This window comes from Rousettus aegyptiacus, unplaced genomic scaffold, assembly GCF_014176215.1.
Source record: "Rousettus aegyptiacus isolate mRouAeg1 unplaced genomic scaffold, mRouAeg1.p scaffold_m13_p_3, whole genome shotgun sequence".
In the NCBI taxonomy this organism is placed as follows: Eukaryota; Metazoa; Chordata; class Mammalia; order Chiroptera; family Pteropodidae; genus Rousettus; species Rousettus aegyptiacus.
In genome coordinates this window covers 137,682,773-137,703,360 of record NW_023416306.1, presented here as the reverse complement: position 1 = coordinate 137,703,360, position 20,588 = coordinate 137,682,773, and the positions used below count along the sequence as shown (strand labels likewise).

Here is a 20,588-nt window from a genome sequence, read left to right as displayed (position 1 = left end):
TTTTTTTTGACAGCGAATGTTTTGAAAAGGATATTCCAGTCTTCACTTTGTAATTTCTCACTCGCTCCATAACTAAAATCTGGCATTTGGTTCCATAGTTCTTAAGAATCTCTTTCTTTGAAGCCTAAAATCCCAGTTCTAAATCCATAGTTCAGTCCACAAGGCATTTCTTATTTAACTTTTTTTTTTCTGCATTTGACACTATTTCTTTTGCCCCTGGTTTCCTTTTATTTCACTAGCTCCTGGATACCTCCTTTTCAGCATCTTTTCATTTATGCCTTAAATGTTATTCCTCAGGCTTTCATTCTTACTCTCTTAAAAATCACCACTTCTCACTTTTGGGTAACTCCAATTCAATGATTTCTAAATCCCTATCTTTGGCCCAGACTTGTCAATCCGTCTGTCTACCACATATCTTTAGTTGGTCGTCCCACAGATACCTGCATGTCTTAAAACAATCATTCTCCCCCAAATCTACTCTTATGCCTATTTTCCTTATTCTGGTTACATTCTGAACCATGAATGTCTAATTTCTCTAGGCTCACTCCTCTCCTCCATCTTCCTATCCAATTAGTGTCTAAGCACTACAGGTTTTTCTCTCCATATCTGATACATCACTGTCTTTCCATTTTCATTGCTCTTACCTAAAGTACTAACCTGTCTCCTTATAGCCAGCCTGTCTCTTCTTTTTGCTCCAAAATGCTACCAGAGTGGGTTTTCTAGAAGCACTCTAACAAGGTCCTCTGGTACGTGCCTCAGTCCCACTTCCCCTAGACCCCATGTTCTGGTAAAACTGACTTACAGGTTTTCAAATGCACCATGGTCAGCCCTCCACACTTAGGTGCATGCTGTTCTCTTTGCATTTAGTGCCCTTGCCATCCCTCTCCACTTGGAAAATTTCTATGTATCCCTGTAGGCTCAGCATAAAGCATTACCTCTGTGAAATCTCTCTTGTTCCATCCAAGGAGGACCATATTTAACTTTTGTGTGTCGCCACTGTAATGACAACCTACCTCTATTGTGTCACTTATTGTACTGTATTGTCTTTTTAAAGCCTCCTTTACTAGAATGTGAGCCCCTTAAGGGCAGGAAAAAGAACTTTATCCATTTTTACATCTCCATAGCATAGTTTTTGTTATATGAACACTTAATAAATGTTTGTTGAATAAATTGTTTTTAAAATGACTTTATTATGTTAGGTCATACCTTCACTCTAAATATTCTTTACACTGGGTCAGTAGACTCCCAAGGATTTGTGGACTTTAGGGGGTCAATAAAGCTCCCGAAATTGTATTCAAAATTTGGTGTGGTATTGGAAGGTTATGAAAGGAATCTATTATGTAAAAAAAGAGTAAGACCTCTTCTTTAAGGAGAAAAGGCAACATCACTGAGGAATTTCTTGAATAATCAAAGAATAGCTGCCCAAGACTATAGGCTAGATAAATTTATTCCTGTTTAAAATTCTAAGGGAAAGGAGAAAGCTGTTGTAAGTAATTTCATACAAGGGTTTTTCTTAGGCTACTATTTGAATAAATACACTATCTGATATCATGTTGATATTTTAAAGTATATGGCAGTTCATAGCAAATTCGTGTATAATACTAAGGGGACATGATGTCCAGATGTCAGTAATTATAAGCTCACTCACAGCAGACTATTATTTGTAATTCCTGATATTTTCTCTTTCCTTTGGTAGCACTAGGGTTCTTGTCCTCATATGATAGAAATTCAGTGTAGTCCATAAAGGAATTAAGAAAACCAGACCGCCAAATAAAAGCACAAACACTTTTATTTTTAACAGTAGTGTTTTGTTACAATTTAGTGAAACAACAAGTAAATACATTCATTGGCCACAGCTATACTTTTATAACCAGTTTGAAACTGATTATATAGCTGAGAAACACTGTTAAACAATTAAAAAAAAAAAAAGGCAACTATGCATTAAAAAGCCACTAGCTATAAATTACACCTTTCATAAAACTACAACCAGCTATAATGAGTGGTAAGAGTTTCAAAATTAATGGCCACCCGAATGAAATGATAAAAACAAGTACTGCTAATCACTGTAGAATTACACAGTGAAATGCACTGAAATGCACTGTTCTAATGAACCGAAAAGGAAAGTTTGAAATTGTCATCATGTGCTTCAGTGCAGGATGAACAGGGGATCGGTAGCCCTTTGATTTTATAAGCAACTCCTTCTTTCAAGACCAAACTTAAAGTGCTCCTAGTGCTTTGGAATTTTTAAGCAAAAACTGGGCCAGAAGCTTATCTTTGTCTTTGGTGATACATTGTGGGAGATGTGTATAAAGAGACAAATGCAAGAATTCAGGTACCCTAGTCAGTGGTAAGAGTAAAGTTATAGATCTCAAATTTGGAAGAATCAACTGATGCAGCTGAAAGAACCAAGTTACTTTATCTGATATATTTTTTAAAAAGTAATCTTTGCTTATCTGGTCAAATAGGAACATTATCTAGAGACGCTTTACTAGAAAAAAATTTACTTTATTTACTTTGAACCCTGAGGATTAACAAAGACAACACAGATCTCTTCAGATATCTCTAGATAATTAGCTACCTAACATTATTAGGAAAATAGTTGGTATTCTTAAAAGTAATCTAATAACTTCAGTTATTAGATATAATATACTCAGTTAACTGCACATGATGTTGTCAGGTAAATACAAAGTTAACTTCTGTATTATAAATTTTTAAATAGTTTGGTTATAATGAGAGAACTTACAAACAAACCTAAAGTAACATTTTAACTATAGGTTTATGCTTCTGATTGAATTCAAAGTCATTTTGTATGATAAAAGGAAGAAATTTCATTGGCCGTACACAAGCCTCCCAAAAGATTGGAAGCATTGAAAATTTCATTATTCTTGGGGTTTCACCTACATTATACTTTTGTGAAGTTACTGCATCCATTATTAAAAAGTTGAAAGGTATTTTAAGTAAAAGTAGAAATAAAACACTACTTTCCAAGCAAAGTAGACAACAGAAAAGACAGTTGTATTAGTTCCAGTTCTGAAGAAATAGATCAGCAGACAATCGTATAAAGTTAGGCATCTTTAGTTAAGCATGTTGTGACGACTTCCCAGTGTTGCCTGTTCCCTTGGCATCTTGAGGTATTCAGCATCTCCTTTCCATATAGACACTGATAGAAAGTGCATTTTAAAATTCTCTATTACCTTGGCCTACCATATATTTTTTTTTAGATTTGGGATAGGACATTCAAGGTAGTTTTAATGTAATTCTAACAGTATTCAAATATCGTTAACCACTGGTTTAATACTTACCTAGTTAGTACCTTCACATCAATTTGCTTATTTAATCTAGTACTGGAATTTGTATTAAATTTAATTTGGCCTTGCCCATATATAATATATAACAATGTGAAACTAAAGAAGGACTTACGTTTTACAAAATATTGCACTTGAGTTCACTGCAATAATGTATCATGATTAAATTTACCTGAGGACAATCCTGATTTTTTAGGTAAAATCAGTTATATCTTGTTTCAACTAAATCAAATGTTTTTGAAATTGTATTCATGTTTTAACTTAAAATTGTATATTTTATGAATAATTCTTAAATGCATCTATAAACTTGTTTAGTCCCAAGAAGTTTCTACCAATATCTCCCTATGCAAAAACCACTATTGCTTTCTTGAAGAATCATGCTTAAACTACTACACATATCTTAATCATACAAAATAATCACTTAACCAATTCTATTCAAAATAGCCACATAATTTTCACTGGTCTACTTTCTTCTTAAAGAAATGACTGTGGCTTTCCAAAGAACACTGCTGGTCATCACGGTAAAGGTTTACTACTATCATTTAAAAATGTGATTGTTTGAATAATTTTAGTTGGTATTTACAATCATGCTTAAAAGAACTATATTCAATGATTTTATATTTTTAGTAGATTTTTAAAAACAATAATACATTTTTATGCCTTCATTCTGTGCACTGTTCACTCTGTAAAATTTTTATTGGGTAAGAATTCCACATAGAGTACACCACTGAATATTCAGGCTTTGATTTTAATAGAAAAATTACCTCCTCATTTGGTGTACAACATAACATCCCAGTGTGAACCCTGAAGTATGACTTTGGGGACTACAGTGTACTCTTTAAGAACAAAGATAAAAGTGCAAATAGGCAAATATGCATTTGATATTCCAAAGTCAAGATGTCTGGAGGCCATCAAGTACCGTAAGGTCTAATCTCTCTTTTTTCCCCACTCCAAACTTTCCATTTTCCTTCACTTTACTGTGAAGAGGTCAAAAGTAATAGTCATATCCTCTGCTGAACACAGCCACATTTCCAGGCGTTGTTTTCAGTTGCAACAGATAATGGAATGTTTATGTAGATGGAATTTAAACGCATTGAACATACACATTCATGAAAAACAACTGAAGATTCACCACTTGGCAATGCTGTCAGTTTTGTGGTGTTACATATAAGCTATGATGATTGTTCAAATCTAAATTACTACAAGTAAAGAGCAAAGGAGCAGTATCTGTCAGAGGTCCATTCAGGCGGGGAGACACTGTATAACTGTTGCTGCCACACCCTGTCATGGTGCCATACCAGCCCAAACCTTGTGAATTTGATAAACTGCAACAACAAAAAAGCCATAGAACTATGATCAGGATATAAAAAGACACATTGACATTTTTAGCTTTCAATGAATATTATAAGAGTTAGTGTCAAATATACTGAAATATGTTCTTTGCTAAATTAACAAGATAACTTTCTACAAACTTGAATGACTTTTATCTAATATCCTTGATTCTATATCATATATTATAAAAAAATGACTAAATACCACTCAGAACTAGGACTTAATTATCAGATAATAATAATAGTATTTATTATACACTAGGCTATATTCTAAGTCATTTGTGTATACACACACTCATAGAATTATACACATACACACACCCATGTCATCTTCACGACAGCCCTATAGGTTCTATTACCACTCCTATTTTACAGATGAAAAGCAAGCTAAATAAGCTGAGGTTAAGTAACTTGTCCAGATGAAGTAAGGATTACAGAAAATACTATATCACGCTGAAAGCATCACACAGGTGTGTATTAAGGCTTCTACTTTGCCCTGATACATAACTAATGGCATCAACCAACCCCCACCAGCTTTGAACCAATAAGAGATCCTGAAATGAAATGGTGTCATTTTACCCCCAAGGCATTTCTCAAATAAAGGTAGCGTTTGGGCTTAGAGTCTGATGATAGTTCTTAAAGGTACAGGTCCCACCATGGGTTCCTTTTAATCTATTTCAGTGCTGATTCAGTACATCTACCTTCCTTCTCTTGAATTTCCCAGTCTTGGCAGGTCATCATCACTATCATATCGTCTTGGATTGTCGAAAAAGTAAGCTCTGGAACTATAACTGTGACTATTTATCATGCCAGCAGGTGCCTGTGAACAAAGTATTAGATAGCTCATGAAGATGTACTTTTCAACAAAGAAAGGAGGCTGAGATCCATAATGCTTTTTCATGTTACATTTTGCCTAAAATAGTAAATCAGTATAAATGTTCCATTCTTTTTAAAAATAAGAACAGGCATTAGGGAATATTATATCATACCAAATTCTGGTTTAATCTCTGTGCCCGGAAAAACAGTACCACCGACCATGCTGGCACATGTTCCCACAGAAAAAGGACCATTCCAAATACTATATACTCTTCTCCACTTATGTCTTCTACGTGAGCCTGTAAATAGAGTATGGCAAAGCAATTTTGAAATCTGTTTTATGTATAAGCAATCATCTTCCACAATCAACTTGCTTCAGGTAGGGTAAGCTGAAACATATCAAGTACAAACACATAAAACTCTAAAGTAATTTTCCATATTTTGTATTTTTTTTATATAATGATATTTATCCTCTAAAGAAAAATGCATTGATGTTAAGTAGAATAAAAAGGTATAACTTTTTTGAATGCATCAATTTATGAAAATTTTTTAATATATGGATAATATAGAGAGATCTCATTTTTAGTCCCCATAGTCAAAACAGGGTTATAAAATAGACTACCAGTTCCTGCTGCTCTATATACGAATAGCACTAACTCTGAGTTACAGCTCTAGAGAATGTAATATGTCAGTCACTCAGGTCTTTTGTTACTTAAAATATGCTTTGGGGCCTAAACTCCATATTGACGTTGTTTCTATTCTATTAGATGTTGGGAGACAGAAGTGGGAGAAAGAATGAAGAGAATCTGCCACATGGAACCACATGTGAAAATTCCTTCTTCATAGAAAGGTAACTGAAATTCTGATAAAAGGTGATTCCAAGATTCCTTAAATTCAGTACAAAGTTAAATGAATATAAATAAAGATATGACATAAAGTATGTCAAACTGCACTTATAGGAAGGGAACAGAGCATGTTGGGAGGTTAAATATGCATAGCTAGAGTACTGAGAATTACTATAGCAAACACCTGGACACCCAAAGAATGCTCTCCCATTATCAAGACTGATAATGCCGATTTTCATAAAAGTCTCTATTTAAAACATCTAAAATTGAACCAAATATTTGGGTTAAGTGTAGTTCTTGGGTAAAAGAGAATTAATTTCATCCTAAGAAATTAAAGACATACCTATATTCACTAGCTAATGACAGGCAATCAATTTATCTAGGGATATCTAAATATCTTTTAAAGATTTGGTAAAATAGGTTTATAACCAATAGATTTTTGGCACTATGAGTATTATTTACAAAAAGAGTAGAAAATACGCCTTTAGGAGAAGTGTTCTAAAGACTGATTTCAAGTACCACATGTAAATGACGATTTTTAAACCTAGAATTTTAAGTATGGTTTTTGATAGTAGCTAGAAATTCCATAAAAGTGTTTATAAGTCAGCACTTAAAAAGTTCTCCTAGTGAAGGCTAACTTCATTATCATATTATTAGAGTGGCGATACATGGTAAGTACTTACCTTAGCTGAAAGATTATCCCAGCCATAATTAAATGGACTTTCTAATGTATCCTGAGATATGGTGATCACCACCAAATTATAACATGCTCTTGAAGAATAAAGAAGAATGACTACAGAGCCTACAACAACAGTCTGGCACAGAGACATACCCTAAAAAAAATAAAAATCATCATCATGATACTCTGCACATTTGTCATGATAAGCTGTTCATCCACAAACAATATATTCACTCTTGCAATGCACTCCTAGAAAACACTGAATGAGCACCTATTGAAATAAACTCTTTAATATCTTGCTTTACAATTTCTATTCTTAGAACCATTTGCATTTAAACTATCCTATTAATACAAATAAATTCTTTGTCAACTTGCCCAATGGCAGCTGGAGGATTTGTTCTGCCACAGTTACCTTACTCCCTTAACATATGAATAAACAAGTTGGCATAAGGTCTAAGCTATAATTGATATTAAACAGAGAGGTAGTTTAGTCATAATGAGAAAAGAGTGGGGAATAGAAGCATTAGTCCATTTAATACTCTGAATTTCCAATAAGACAAAAAATTAGAATAGAAATACAGCTCTTAGTTATTTGCTTCGCTCTATTAGATTCTGTTAAAGGTATTATATTAATCCCCTACTGATACCATTACATTAATTACGAAGTATAATTATGAAGTGATATAGCCATCAAATGCACTTTTGAATCCATAAAATTTTAATACTAAGTCTTTTCACTGTTTCCTAAACATAGAAAATCCTTAACTTAGTGTGTATATTAGAAAGGGGTGTAGTATCAACTTTTGCAGGGGTCTTAACCTAGGGTCTGTATTTCAATACAATTAGTTTCTTTTGTAATCCTATTTATCTTAAGCATTAAAAACATTATTCTGAGAAGAGACACAATTGCCAAAGAGGTCCATTGCAAAAAAACACTCAGTATGGTATTTTGTAAGTTTATGTTTTGGTTGTCACAATGATTAAGGTGTAATGATGGCATTTTAGCACACAAGGTCCAGAGATACTAGATGACCTGCAATTCGCAGGAGAGTTCTCCAAATAAGAGAATTCTTCTCTGACCTTTATAACTTTCCAATGTCCTCCCGGACATTCATGAAGATGAAAAAAAAAACAAAACCTGTTTTTGATTATATCAGCCAAAACCTAATTCTGTTGTACATAGAAACAAAGTTTATGTTTGCATAGTTTTAACAGATGCCAGCATTTCAAGAAACACATATAACAGGTAAATTGAAGGAAACCTATCCTTTGTTTTGTTCAGAACTTTGTCAAGAATAGTCAAATATTTGAGAAAATCATGAAACTGACAGCAACACTGCTTGTGGTATGTAAGGCACCAATGCAACAGTCTGCATTTGTAGCTGTCCCATTCAGTTTCTATATATAGAGATGAGCATCTGACTACTGCATCATGTCCCAAATTTTACATGTTGAAATATTTATTGCTTTCCTTTTATTTCCTCTTTCTATTGCAATAAGGCAATTACACTGAATTTTTGAAGTTATGTGTGTAGATAGGCTAAATGATCGATTAATTTCAGGATAGAAACAGGTTATTAAAAATATTTGTTACTAGAAGGGTGCAGTGAGTTTGGTATGATTAAGACCCACCATTATAAAAAGCTTCTTTATAAGCACAACACATTTTTAGGTATATAAGAAGAAAGAAAACTAAAAGATGAAAGATATCTTTAGAAATGTTGGGGTAGTAACAGAGTACCTTCTCTGAGCTACATACAAAAAGTATGTAACTAAATTTTAAAAAAATTTACATACAAAAAGTATGTAACTAAAATTTTTAAAAATCAACGCTAAAATTTTCTACAATGTGCATTTTTATTTTTGTGAATTCCCCCCAAAAAGGTTAATAAAAAAGTGAATCTAAAATCAATTCAGATCCAATTTTAAAAGTACTATATTAAAGAAAAGTTAGGTAATGAGTTAGAATGTTCAATACATTACTATCCTTTAAACACAAGTAAGCTTACGATCACTCTTTAAGAAATAAAATGAGTGCTAAAAATATATCTTATAACATGGAGAGACTGCTTATACTTGTGAATTTTTTTTAGAAGGTTGTGAGCAAGGAGCAAAGAATTAGTAATACCAAAGCAATTAATAAAACAAAATAAAGCAAAATTGCAGGCAAATTACATACATATAACAAAGAAATAACCTACTGATTTAGAAAACAAAGTAAGATTTTTTCTGCAAAACACAGGATTACAAAACAAAAGATATACCAACATGGAACGTGTTCTCAAAAAGTTGAAGAAAACCTTCCCAAAATGAATGGTTAAGACAAACAATTCTACTCAGGAGCAATTCTCAAGGAATGATTCTCCCTTCCTCCATCTCTTGACATCTACATACCACTTTTTTAGAAATTTCACACTTGACAAGTAGAGTTACATCTCACTCTAGTATGCATATCATTAACACTTCAGTATGCACATCGTTAACCAGAATTCAACATTTGTTTACAGGTATTTTTAGAATGCAGCTAGTCAGAGACCTAAACTTACCTAATTCATTGAGTTCTGAAAATGTGTACACCTGTGTAACCCAAATCTCTACCGAAATAGAGGACATTACTATAACTCCAGAAATTTCCCTCACAACCCTTCCCCCAAATCCACAGAAAAAAAAATACTCTTCTGCTTTTGTTTTTACCAAATTAGCTCTATCTACTCTAGCCCTCATATAAATGAAATCATAGAATATGAACTCTTTTGTAAGCTTCATTCAATCAGCATATTTTGAAATTCATCCATGTTGTTGGATGTGTCAGTAGTTAGATCTTTGTATTGCTGAAGTGGATAATTAGGGTGACCAGCCCCTGCTTTGCTCAAGGGTTTGCCAGTTCTAGCACTGAAAGTCCCATGTCCTAGAAAACTTCTTAGTCCCAGTCAAATGAGGACAGTTATTCATACTAATTCCACTGTATAATTATGTGAGCTTGTTTATATGACAGTTTATCCATTTTTCTGTTGATGGGTAATTTCTATGAACATTCTTATACAAATCTTTTTGTGGATATATACTTTCATTTATTTTTTTGGTAAAAACCTAAGTGGAATTGCTGGGTCACATGGTAGGTATAAGTTCAGCTGTATGAGAAACTGCCAGATTTTTTCCCAAAATGGATGTACAATTTAACACTTCCAATAAAGTAGTAGAATTCTAGTTGCTCCAAATATCAGGCAACTTTTGGGGTTGTTAATCATTTTAATTTTAGCCATGCTGGTGTGTAGGTAGTAGTATCTCGTTTTAGTCTTAATTTGCATTTCCCTAAGACTAATGATATAGTGCATATTGGCCATTTGTATATCTTCTTTGTGAAGTCTATTTATATCTTTGACCACTTCCAAATTGAGTTATTTTTCTTGTTATTGAGCTGTATTTTTATGTATCGAGATCTCTATATACACTGGAAATAAGTTTCTCATCAGGTATATTTATAAGAATTTTTTCTTGAAGTCTGTGGCTTGCCCTTGCATTTTCTTAGTCTTATCTTTTATGAGAAATTTTCAATTTTAATTAAATCTAATTTATCAATTTTTTTGTGTGTGATTACTTGCTATGACTTAAGAAATCTTTGCCTATACCCAAGTTATAAAGACATTCTACCATGTTTACTTTTAGAAGCTTTAGATTTTTCATTTAAATTTAGATCTGTGATCTATTTTGAATTTTGTTGTTGTTGTTAAGTATAGTATGAGATGCAGTTAAAGGTTTATTTTATTTCATATGGATAGCCATTTGTTCCAGCACTAGTTAAAAAGATTTCGTTTCCATTTCAGATGGCTTTAACATCTTTGTCAAATAGCGAAAGACCTTATCAATGTGGATTGATTTCTAGGCTCTCTGTTCTGTTTCAGCTATTTGTCTATTTTATGCTAGTAGCACACTTTCTTTGTTGGTACTAAGCTTTGTATTAAGTTTCGAAGTCCTGTAGTGTAAGTCTCCTTTTTGCCAGGGTAATTTCCTGCACTGTTCAATACAATAGCCATTAGTCACATGTTGACTAAATTTAAATTAAACTAAAAGATCAATTCCTCTGTCACAAGTCAAGTTTCAAGTGCTCAATAGTTACATATGGTTAGCTACCATATTAAAGTGTAGATATAGAATATTTTTATCATTGCTGAAAGCTCTATTGGAAAGCACTACTTTTTTATATTTAGGTCCTTTGCATTTCCTTACAAAATTTAGAATCAGTTTGTTAATTTCTATTTTTAAAAAACCTCATTGTAGAATTATGATTAGGATTGCATTGAATCTATAGATCATTTTAGGGAGAATTGGTACCTTAATACTGCATCTTCCAATCCATGAACAACGGTCTTCATTGATTTGAGTTTGCTTTCATTTCTCTTAGCAATATTTTGTAGTTTTCAGGATAGAGGTATTGCTTATGTTTTGAAAATTTGTTTTTAAGTATTTTGGTTTTTGATACTATTGTAAATGGAGGGGTTTTTTTAAATCTCATTCTAATTGATTGTTCCTTCTATATACAAAATACAATGAAATTTGAATTTTGACCTTGTATCCTGAGAACTTGCTTAAAATTCACTTATTAGTTATAGTAGTTTAGTAGAGGCCTTAAGATATTCTATATAAACAATCATATTAGCTACAGAGACAGTTTTACTTCTTAATTTCTAATTTTATACCTTTTGTTTCTTTTTCTTGTTTTACTGGAATATTGAATAGAAATGGTGAGATTGGACAGCCTTCTCAATTTTAGGAGCAAAATATTTAATTCTACAATACTGATTGTGGGTTTTTAAATTAGATGTCTTTTATCAGATTGAGGAATATTCCTTGTATTCCCTAGTAGCTGAGAGTTTTGTTGTTGTTTTTTAATCATGAAGGGTACTAAGTTGTGTCATGTTTATTCTACATCTATTCATAGGATTATTTAGTTTTTCTTCTTTATTCTCCTAATATAATGAATTACATTGATTTTTCAAATGTTAAACCAATATTGCATTCTTGCAATAAACTCTTCTTGGTCATGATGTCGATTTTTTTTTTTTTTAACATGTTGCTTGGATTCTGTGTTTCTAAGTATAAGGAATACTAGTTTGTACTTTTATTTGTTTTGTAATCTTTGTCAAGTTTTGGTATCTGAGCAATGCTATTTTCATAAAACACATTAGGAAATGTTCCTTCCTCTATTTTCAAAAGAGTTTGTATAATGTTATTTCTTCTTTAAGTGTTTGATATATTTAACCAATGAAACCTGGAGTTTTCTTTGAGGGAAATTTCTGATAATAAATTCAATTTTTTTAAAATAAGGACTATTCAGGTTTTGTATTTCATCTTTTATCAATTTTATTAAGTTATATTTCTAAGAAAATTTGTCCGTTTCATCTAAGTTGTCAAATTTACTCACAGAGTTGTTTATAATATTCTCTAATTTTTCTTTTAATGTCTATAAGATGTATGGTAATAATCCCTCTTTCATTCATTGAATTGGCAGTTTGTATTTTCACTCTGCCTTTTTCTACACATCACATTTGTTGATATAGTCAAAGAATTAACTTTTGGCTTTAATTTCTCTTTACTGCTTCCTTGATTTCTATTTTTTATCTTTATTATTTACTTATTTGGGCTTATTTTTTAAAAAGTGGAATCTTAGGTCACTAATTTTATATCTTTTTTTCTGAAGCTATACTTTTCAAGCACTATTTTTGCTGCATCCCATTAATTTTGGTATATTGTATTTCATTATCCTTCAGTTTGAAATATTTTCTAACTTCCCTTGTGGTTTCTTCTTTTGTCCATGGGTTATTTGGAATTATGTTGCATAATTTCCAAATGTTTGGATTTTTTAGGTGTCATATTGTTATTGACACTTAATTGCATTGTGGCCAGAGATCACTCTCTGATTCCAATCTTTTGAATGTACTTGTCTTATGGTCAATAAACCATTGTTTGGTTTATCAATTGCTGAGGATGGGGCATTAAAATCTCCAACTATAATTGTGGGAATTTTTTTCTTTTATTTCTATTTGGTAAGTCCTTTTTTTCTACATATCTCTTACTATTTTGGTATCATGAACACATTTATGATTTTTATGTCTTCCAGATGAAATGTATCTCTTTATATTTGGTGATATCTTTTGCTTCTTGATGAAAGGTACCTTTTCTTATCTGGTAATATTCTTTGTCTTGAAGTCTATTTTATCCAACATTAAAGTTTTTTCTTATTCTTACTGAATGCATAGTATATTAGCATCCACCTATTTATCTTCAACTTATATTTGTCTTTATATTTATGCATTCTGGAAGTCAGCATATAGATGGGTCTTATTTCTATAGAAATCCATTTTGACAGTTCCTACTTTTTAATGATTGTATTTAGTCCATTAACGCTTAATATAATTAGTGATACCTTTAAATTTAGTTCTTTTATTTTACTATTTGTTTTGTGTTTGCCTCTCCTATGTTTTGTTGTTTGTTGTTCATCTGTCCATCATTTCCTGTATTCTTTTGGGTTAATTGACTATTTTTTTAGAATTCCATTTTAATCTATTGGATTTTTAACCACACTTTTAAATTTTGTTTTGTTTTCTGCCTTAAGTGGTTGCTATAGGACAGTAGTTCTTAAAATGTGGTACAGCACATTAAAGGTCAAAATCAATACGATTTTTAAAAGTACTAAGGTGTTATTTGTCTATTATACTCTCATTCTTTTTTGAATGTACAGCAGAAATTTCCAGAGGCTACGTGATATATAATGATGTCCATCCATACTCTGTATGCATATACATTCTTATGTTTTCTAAATACCTGATATAATAGAATTAGGGTATGAATATGTACATTTTCTAGGATTAACCCAACATGTTTTCTATACTTTTACTGGGTTCTTGCTTTTTCTTTGGTGATACCTGCTATACCTGCTGAAATCTCTTTATCATCCAATAAATAGTTATTTTAAAAACCTAAAATTTTCCCTGAACCCACATGGAGACACATTAAGAATAAGTACACCTTATAGATTTGTTTTACAATATTAAAGAATTTTCTCCAAAAACTTAAAAAAATTTTGATACTCGTAAATTAATCATATTTTATTCTGAAATAAAAATATAATTTTTTAACATTTAAGAATGGATTATTTCTTAGAAATAGGAAATATCATTTAGGGTACAAGAGTTTTAGTATGGGATAATGAAAATGTTCTGGAGATAGACAGTTGTAATGGCTGCAAAACAGTGTGAATATTCGACTGTCCATTTAAAAATAATTAAAATTGTAAATTTTATTTTGTGTATATTTTACAATAAAAAAAAAATCTTTCTCAACACACACCTTCCCTGTTTACCTATAAGACACTAGAAAGATGAAAGTGTTAGAATTTTGACTCAACAAAGAAAATAATCTACCTTACTGGAACTGTATGAAACTAATTTCTTGTTTTATCAAATGAAATGTAATGAAAACTATCTTTCAATAGGCTTTATAGATGTTAATAATTTACCTTATTGTGTGCTGTGACTGAACATTTTTAAAAAGCATTATGCTCCAACTATCATTATTCAGAGTTTAAAGCAAAATAAATTGAGATTTTAAATGCAGATGTGGTGAGAACTTTACATACCAAAAACTTTTTTCATAATTTTCCAAAATGGAAATGAAAAAGCCACTCAAGCATTTCACATACTAAGTATTATACTGCTTTGGCTGGTAAAGCATACACAATAGCTGAGAGACCAGTAAAGACTTATATACCTGACATTACTAAATGCCTATTGGATGGAAAGTCCATAAAAAAAATTACGGCAATGCTAATTTCCAATAATACAGAAATATACTGATTTAAAAATTAACTGAAAACATAGTGATTTTATATCTTGTCTACAAAATTATATATTTGCTTTACAAAAAATGAAACTGATATAGCAGAACTAATTTTGTTTGTATTCATATTGTATCAGCAGTACCAATTAATCATTCAAGAAGATATTCTTTTATGTCAATGCCTTAGTAGAAATACAAGTGGTACTAAAATATTCAAAATATTAAAAACTCTTCTGATCACTTATCCTGGGCCAACTGTGTTGATATTTTCATTAATGGTACAAAAACAATGGTGGATAAAACTTTTGTGCTTTAGCACAAATCAAGGAAGTGTCACCAAACTGCATTATGTTCTTTACTACTATGCACTCCCAGTTAAAAAAGAAAGTCAGTTTCACTTAAGAATTTCCTTGATGAAGCAGTGAAAACATTAAATATCAACCTTGGAGTATGTGTTTATTTAATACTCTGTGTGATGAGATGAGGCATGCACTTAAAGCAATTCTGCTGCATACTGAAGTACAATGGTTTTCTTGAAGAAAAGCATTTATGTGATTGACTTGCAAGCTGAACTAGCTACTTTTTTTCATGGAACGCCATTTTTTACACTTAATAGATAACTATGCCAGACTTGGTTACATATTTGGCATATATTTTTTCAAAAATAAATGAAATGAACCTATCACTTCAAAGAAAACATCTGACAATATTTATTGCCAAAGAGGAAATATGAACTTTCAAGTGAAAATTAGAAATTTTGAAAACTTGTAAGCATGTGTATTCACTGTAAGACTGACAGCTTCTCAAAACTTAAATATTTTTCTAATGATATTAGTGGTGATATTAACAAATGTAATTTTTGGATATTGTCAATAAAATGTATCAACTTTTGAAGATCTGTACCACTCTTTTCCAATGATCAGTGCATGATGTTACAGAATCATTTAAAGTGCAAGATAGACCAATGGAGAGTACAAAACTTTCACTAACATTGTTTTCAGATTCCGCATGGCAACTAACCTTTAAGAAACCTCCATTCGGAGTTTTGGTGTAGTATTAAAGAAGAATATCCACAATTATCTGAAAAGGCTATTAAAATTCTCCTCCATTTTCCAACTACATGTATGTGTGAGGATGGATTTTCTTCATATACTTCAACCTAAACAACATATCACAACAGATTGAATGCAGAAGCAGACATGAAAATCCAGCTGTCTTCTAATAAGTCAGACATTAAAGAGATTTGCAAAATGTAAAACACTGTCCATCTTCTTACTATTTTTGCTTTGGAAAATATAATTATTTTTCATAAAAACATGTTATTCATGTTAGTATATAATGGATTTCTTGTTATTTTAAATTAATTAATAAATGACTTTAGAATTTCTCAATTTTTACTTCTAATGTATATATAGAGAGGTAGATTTAATCTACATAAACAAAAAATCTTTAGGGTTCTCAATTATTCTTAGGCATAAAATGGGGTCTTGAGACCAAAAAGTTTGAGAACCACTGCTCTAGAAATTATAATATATCCTTAACTTCTCGTAGTCTAATAGACATAAAATATAAGACTTTATAACCATATAGGTCCATTTATCCCTATCTTTTATGCTACAGCCGGTATAGTTGTTATATACATTATATAGAGAATTATATATTATATATTATATCTATATATGTATTCCTCACATTATAATTTTTGTTTTGCATATTTATTTTTTAAAAATTAAGAAATTATATTTACCCACATATTTACTATTTCTTGTTCTTCATTCCTTTCTGAAGAGCTGAAATTCAAGCTGATTTTATTTTCCTTCAGCTGTAGAATTTTCTTAGCATTTCTTGTAGTGCAGATCTGCTGGCAACTAACCCTCTTAGTTTTCTTTTATCAAACAATATTTTTATTTCTTCATCATTCTTTTAGAATATTTTCACTGGATATAGCTTTCAGAGTTGACAAGATCTGTCTTTCAGCATTTTAAAGATATTGTTTCCATGTCTTCTGGATTCCATTATTTTTGATGAGAAGTGAGCAATCATTTGAATCAATCTTTCTTAATGTATGGAACATTATCATTTCTCTCTGATCTCAAGATTTTCTTTTATTTTTGTATTTAAGCACTTGGACTATAATGAACCTGGGTGAGATTTTCTTTATATTTATCATATTGAGGTTACTGAGCTGCGTCAAACTGTAAATTTCTGTCTTTCATCAAAATTGGAAAATTTAGATCATTTTTTCAAATATTTTTTCCCACCTCATTGTCTCCCTCTTTTTCTTTGGCTATTACAATGATACATAATTAGACCCTGAGACTCTGTTCATTATATTATAATCTTTTCCCCCTACCCTTCTCTGTTCTTCAGATTGGATGATTTCTATTGATTTAAGTTCATTGACTTGTTTTTCATCTCCAATCTGCGGTTAAGTCCAATTAGTGGCTTTTAAATTTTAAATACTGTATCTTTTAAATTTAAAATTTCTTTTTTTTATTTTTTATATAGCATCTATTTCTCTTGAGGTTTCTCATTTAGTTATTCGTCAATGTATATTTTCCTTTACGCCCTTGAGCATACCATAAAATCTTTGATAAATTTAACATCTAGGTCATTTGTGGAGGATTGCCTCCAATGATTGCTTTTGAGTTTCGCTTTTTGTTCCTGAACATAAGTTATCGTTTTCCTGTTTCTTCATTTATCTACTAACCTTGGATTGTGTGATGGACAATGTGAGTGACATGTGTTAAGAAATCTGGTTTCAGTGATATTCCTTGAAAAGTATTGATTTTTTTTTCTTTTTTTTCTTTTTTTTTTTTAAGCAAAAAAATTAACTTGGCTAGACTCAAATCCCAAATTGTTTCTTATGGATGGATAGCAGGCAAAATCTTTTCCCTTAACTGTGCTGCTTGGAATCTATCCTGCACATGTATAGTTTAAGTATCAGATAAAATTTTGGTAGTTTTATAATCAGAATTTGGGGTTTCCTCTATCTAGCTGTCTTCTTCCTGAAATTTCCCAATCATTTTCCACCTGTGGTAGTTACTTGAATTTTGTCTTCTGAATTCTTCAAGCAAATAAAACAGCAGGTTTCTCTTCAGGTTTTGATTGCCCCATTAATGTGACCTTCCCTCAGGCTAGAAGCTGTAAAAAACAGGAAACTCACTCAGTGTTATTTCCTCCTTCTAAGTGGTTGCTTTCCAGTGCCTTCAGTGCTTTTTATCTTTTGTCCAGAATTTATCATTACTATATTTGTGGAAAGTGTGTCCAATAGAAGCTACTCAGCCATTATCAGAAGCAGAACATTGCACATATTTTTTTGAAACCATGTCACAAATGCTATTTCCATTTCAAAAATAAAATGCCAAAGTAAGCCTCAAAAATAAGAAAACAAAGTATGAGTCTCAATTAGTGAGTTTAAATATATATTTTGAAAATTATAAGGCTCAAACATTTTCAAAATAATTTCATGCTGCTAAGACACAATGAAATTAGATCTCTGGCTCCTATGGTACTGCCACTATGGAGTATATGGCTTTTACTAGGTTGACCTTCTGGACATGGCAAAAAAAAAAATCTGAAAATGCTGGTTGGACTAGTAAAAGAATCTAGAATATAAGGAGAAGGCTACTTGAGTTTAGGAGTAGATAAAAGTTATAAATGCAAGATTGTAAGAAATTTTTCAATGGGGCCAACATGTGGTTGGTCAGCATATAACAACGAATAAGACTTGGGGTATAAGAACTGGAGTAATAAAGGGAACAAACTAAAGTGCCAGTTTAAGGTGGATAAAGTAAATCCCAGTAATCCAAGAAAGAAATGATAACAGAATATTGGAAAGGTGGCAATCATACCTATCACAGAGAATAATGTAGCCTCTTTTTCTCAATCATCATCCTCCCTAAATTCTGGTTAAGTTGTATTTCAGGGTAGTGGAAGAGAAACTCTAATAGTGTTTTAGTCTGTTTCTTTAATTATGGCCTAAGTTATCATAAGCCATTGCTTTAGTCTTATAGGATCAGCTGGTCTGAATGAAAGATGAGAAATATAGTTTAGCTGAATATTACTATCTCCATAAGATGCTGATGCTGCCTGCCATCCCAACAGATTAATTAATATGGATTAAGGGTTGAGTGAACATGGGTCAGAAAGGTTTACATAGTAATTAAAACTCTTAGGAAGTCAGGAGAGAAAGAACACATTATTGCAAATGGCTGATGAGGCTGGGACACAGCTGATCTTGAGTATCAGACAATGATTCCTTTTAGTTCTTAACTAGATATAAAATTGTGCATCTTCCTAATAACAAATATAAACTTAAAAGCTTAATTTTCACCCTACCTTAGTGTGAACTTTCAAACAGATAATCCCAATTTGCTGTTATAGGAACTAAGCCTCTATCATTGGTTTAAACAGTTTTGTGCTAAATTATTTTCTCTATTAAAAGTGATATGTCTTCTTCTATATTCTTATAAGTTTTTTTATTTTTCTGAAATACAAATGAATATTATAATACAAATAATTTTATCAATATGCATTTTAATGTTAATAGCTATGTCATAATTGATAAAAAGTGAATAACATAAAATATACCACAGATATCATACAGATGAAGGCAAAGCAAACCACAATAAAAAAAAATAGGAGAAAAAGATCAATACTAATATCCATGTCAATAAATATAAACTATTTGTTTACCCTATAAAGTTTATAAAAAACAAACTATTATTTTGTCAAAGTTAATGAGACACACTTAAAATGTTAGCAATAGACAAAAAGTTAAAATATAGCATTAAGTCTGATATAACCATGCAAATAAAACTGAGACTGTAATAAATGATACAGTAGATTTAGGAACAAAATATAATTTAAAAGTCTATTATATAAAAACAAACAAGCAAACAAATAAATAAATGGCTATCACATAATTTCAACAATATTTGTTTCAAAATTTGTAAGAAAAACTAGTTAAATATTAGATGAAATGTAATCTGTCAGAGATGTCAACCTTTACTAAAATCTGAGTGGAATAGTACATAATTAAGATAAAATTGAGTAAGATTAAAATAAAATATTTAAAAGAGAAATTCTGTTCTTCAGTGATTCTTATTTTATTATTATTATTTTTTGGATCACTGCTCCTTTTGAGAAGGTGATTACATATATAGGACCTCTCTCCAGATAAATTTTGCCAAGAGTTTCAGGTATTCAAGAATTTTCTCAAGCTACATTACCATCCCCTAGTACACATTAGGATCATACTAGCTAACATTTATAAGCACTTTATATGCATTTTTATTTAATCCTTATAACAATCTTATAAGGCAGGTACTACTCTTATCCTCATAACAATCTATGAGAGCAACACTATTATTTCCACTTTATAGATCAGGAGAATGGAGTTTAGAGATGCTATTACTTGTACAATGTCACACAGCCAGTAAGAAGGAGAGATGAGATTTACATCCTTTTCTCTCTGATCCCAGGTTTCCAGATCTTAATCACTATGATACACTGTCTCTCACTAAGGTCTTTCAAAACTAATTTTAAAAATCGATAGACCTGAAAAAAGGGATACAAACATATCCCAAAGTATATCCAATCCTATTTTTTTATTATACCACTCTCACCGCAAAAGAGAATTTGAAGTAGTTATAGAGACACAAAAAATAAACAAACAAACAAACAAACAAACAAAGGAGTGTGTGTGTGTATGGTAAAGGGTGGTGATGGGGTGCTAGTGGTAAGAAAGTGAGAAGAAACTAGAGGTGGAGCC

General features: G+C 31.3%; 1 protein-coding gene across 1 annotated transcript in view; it reads right to left on the bottom strand.

Annotated features, from left to right (window-relative positions):
- Window positions 1–980: 980 nt before the first annotated feature.
- Window positions 981–20,588, bottom strand: part of GPR137C (G protein-coupled receptor 137C) — a 50,343-nt gene continuing 30,735 nt past the window's right edge. The window contains exons 4-7 of the mRNA XM_016120814.2: window positions 6,981–7,130; window positions 5,626–5,751; window positions 5,338–5,456; window positions 981–4,630 (exon numbers count right to left, since the gene is read on the bottom strand). Of these exons, the coding sequence (XP_015976300.1) occupies window positions 4,453–4,630; window positions 5,338–5,456; window positions 5,626–5,751; window positions 6,981–7,130 (573 nt within the window). The 3' untranslated portion in view covers window positions 981–4,452. The remainder of the gene's footprint in view (window positions 4,631–5,337; window positions 5,457–5,625; window positions 5,752–6,980; window positions 7,131–20,588) is intronic.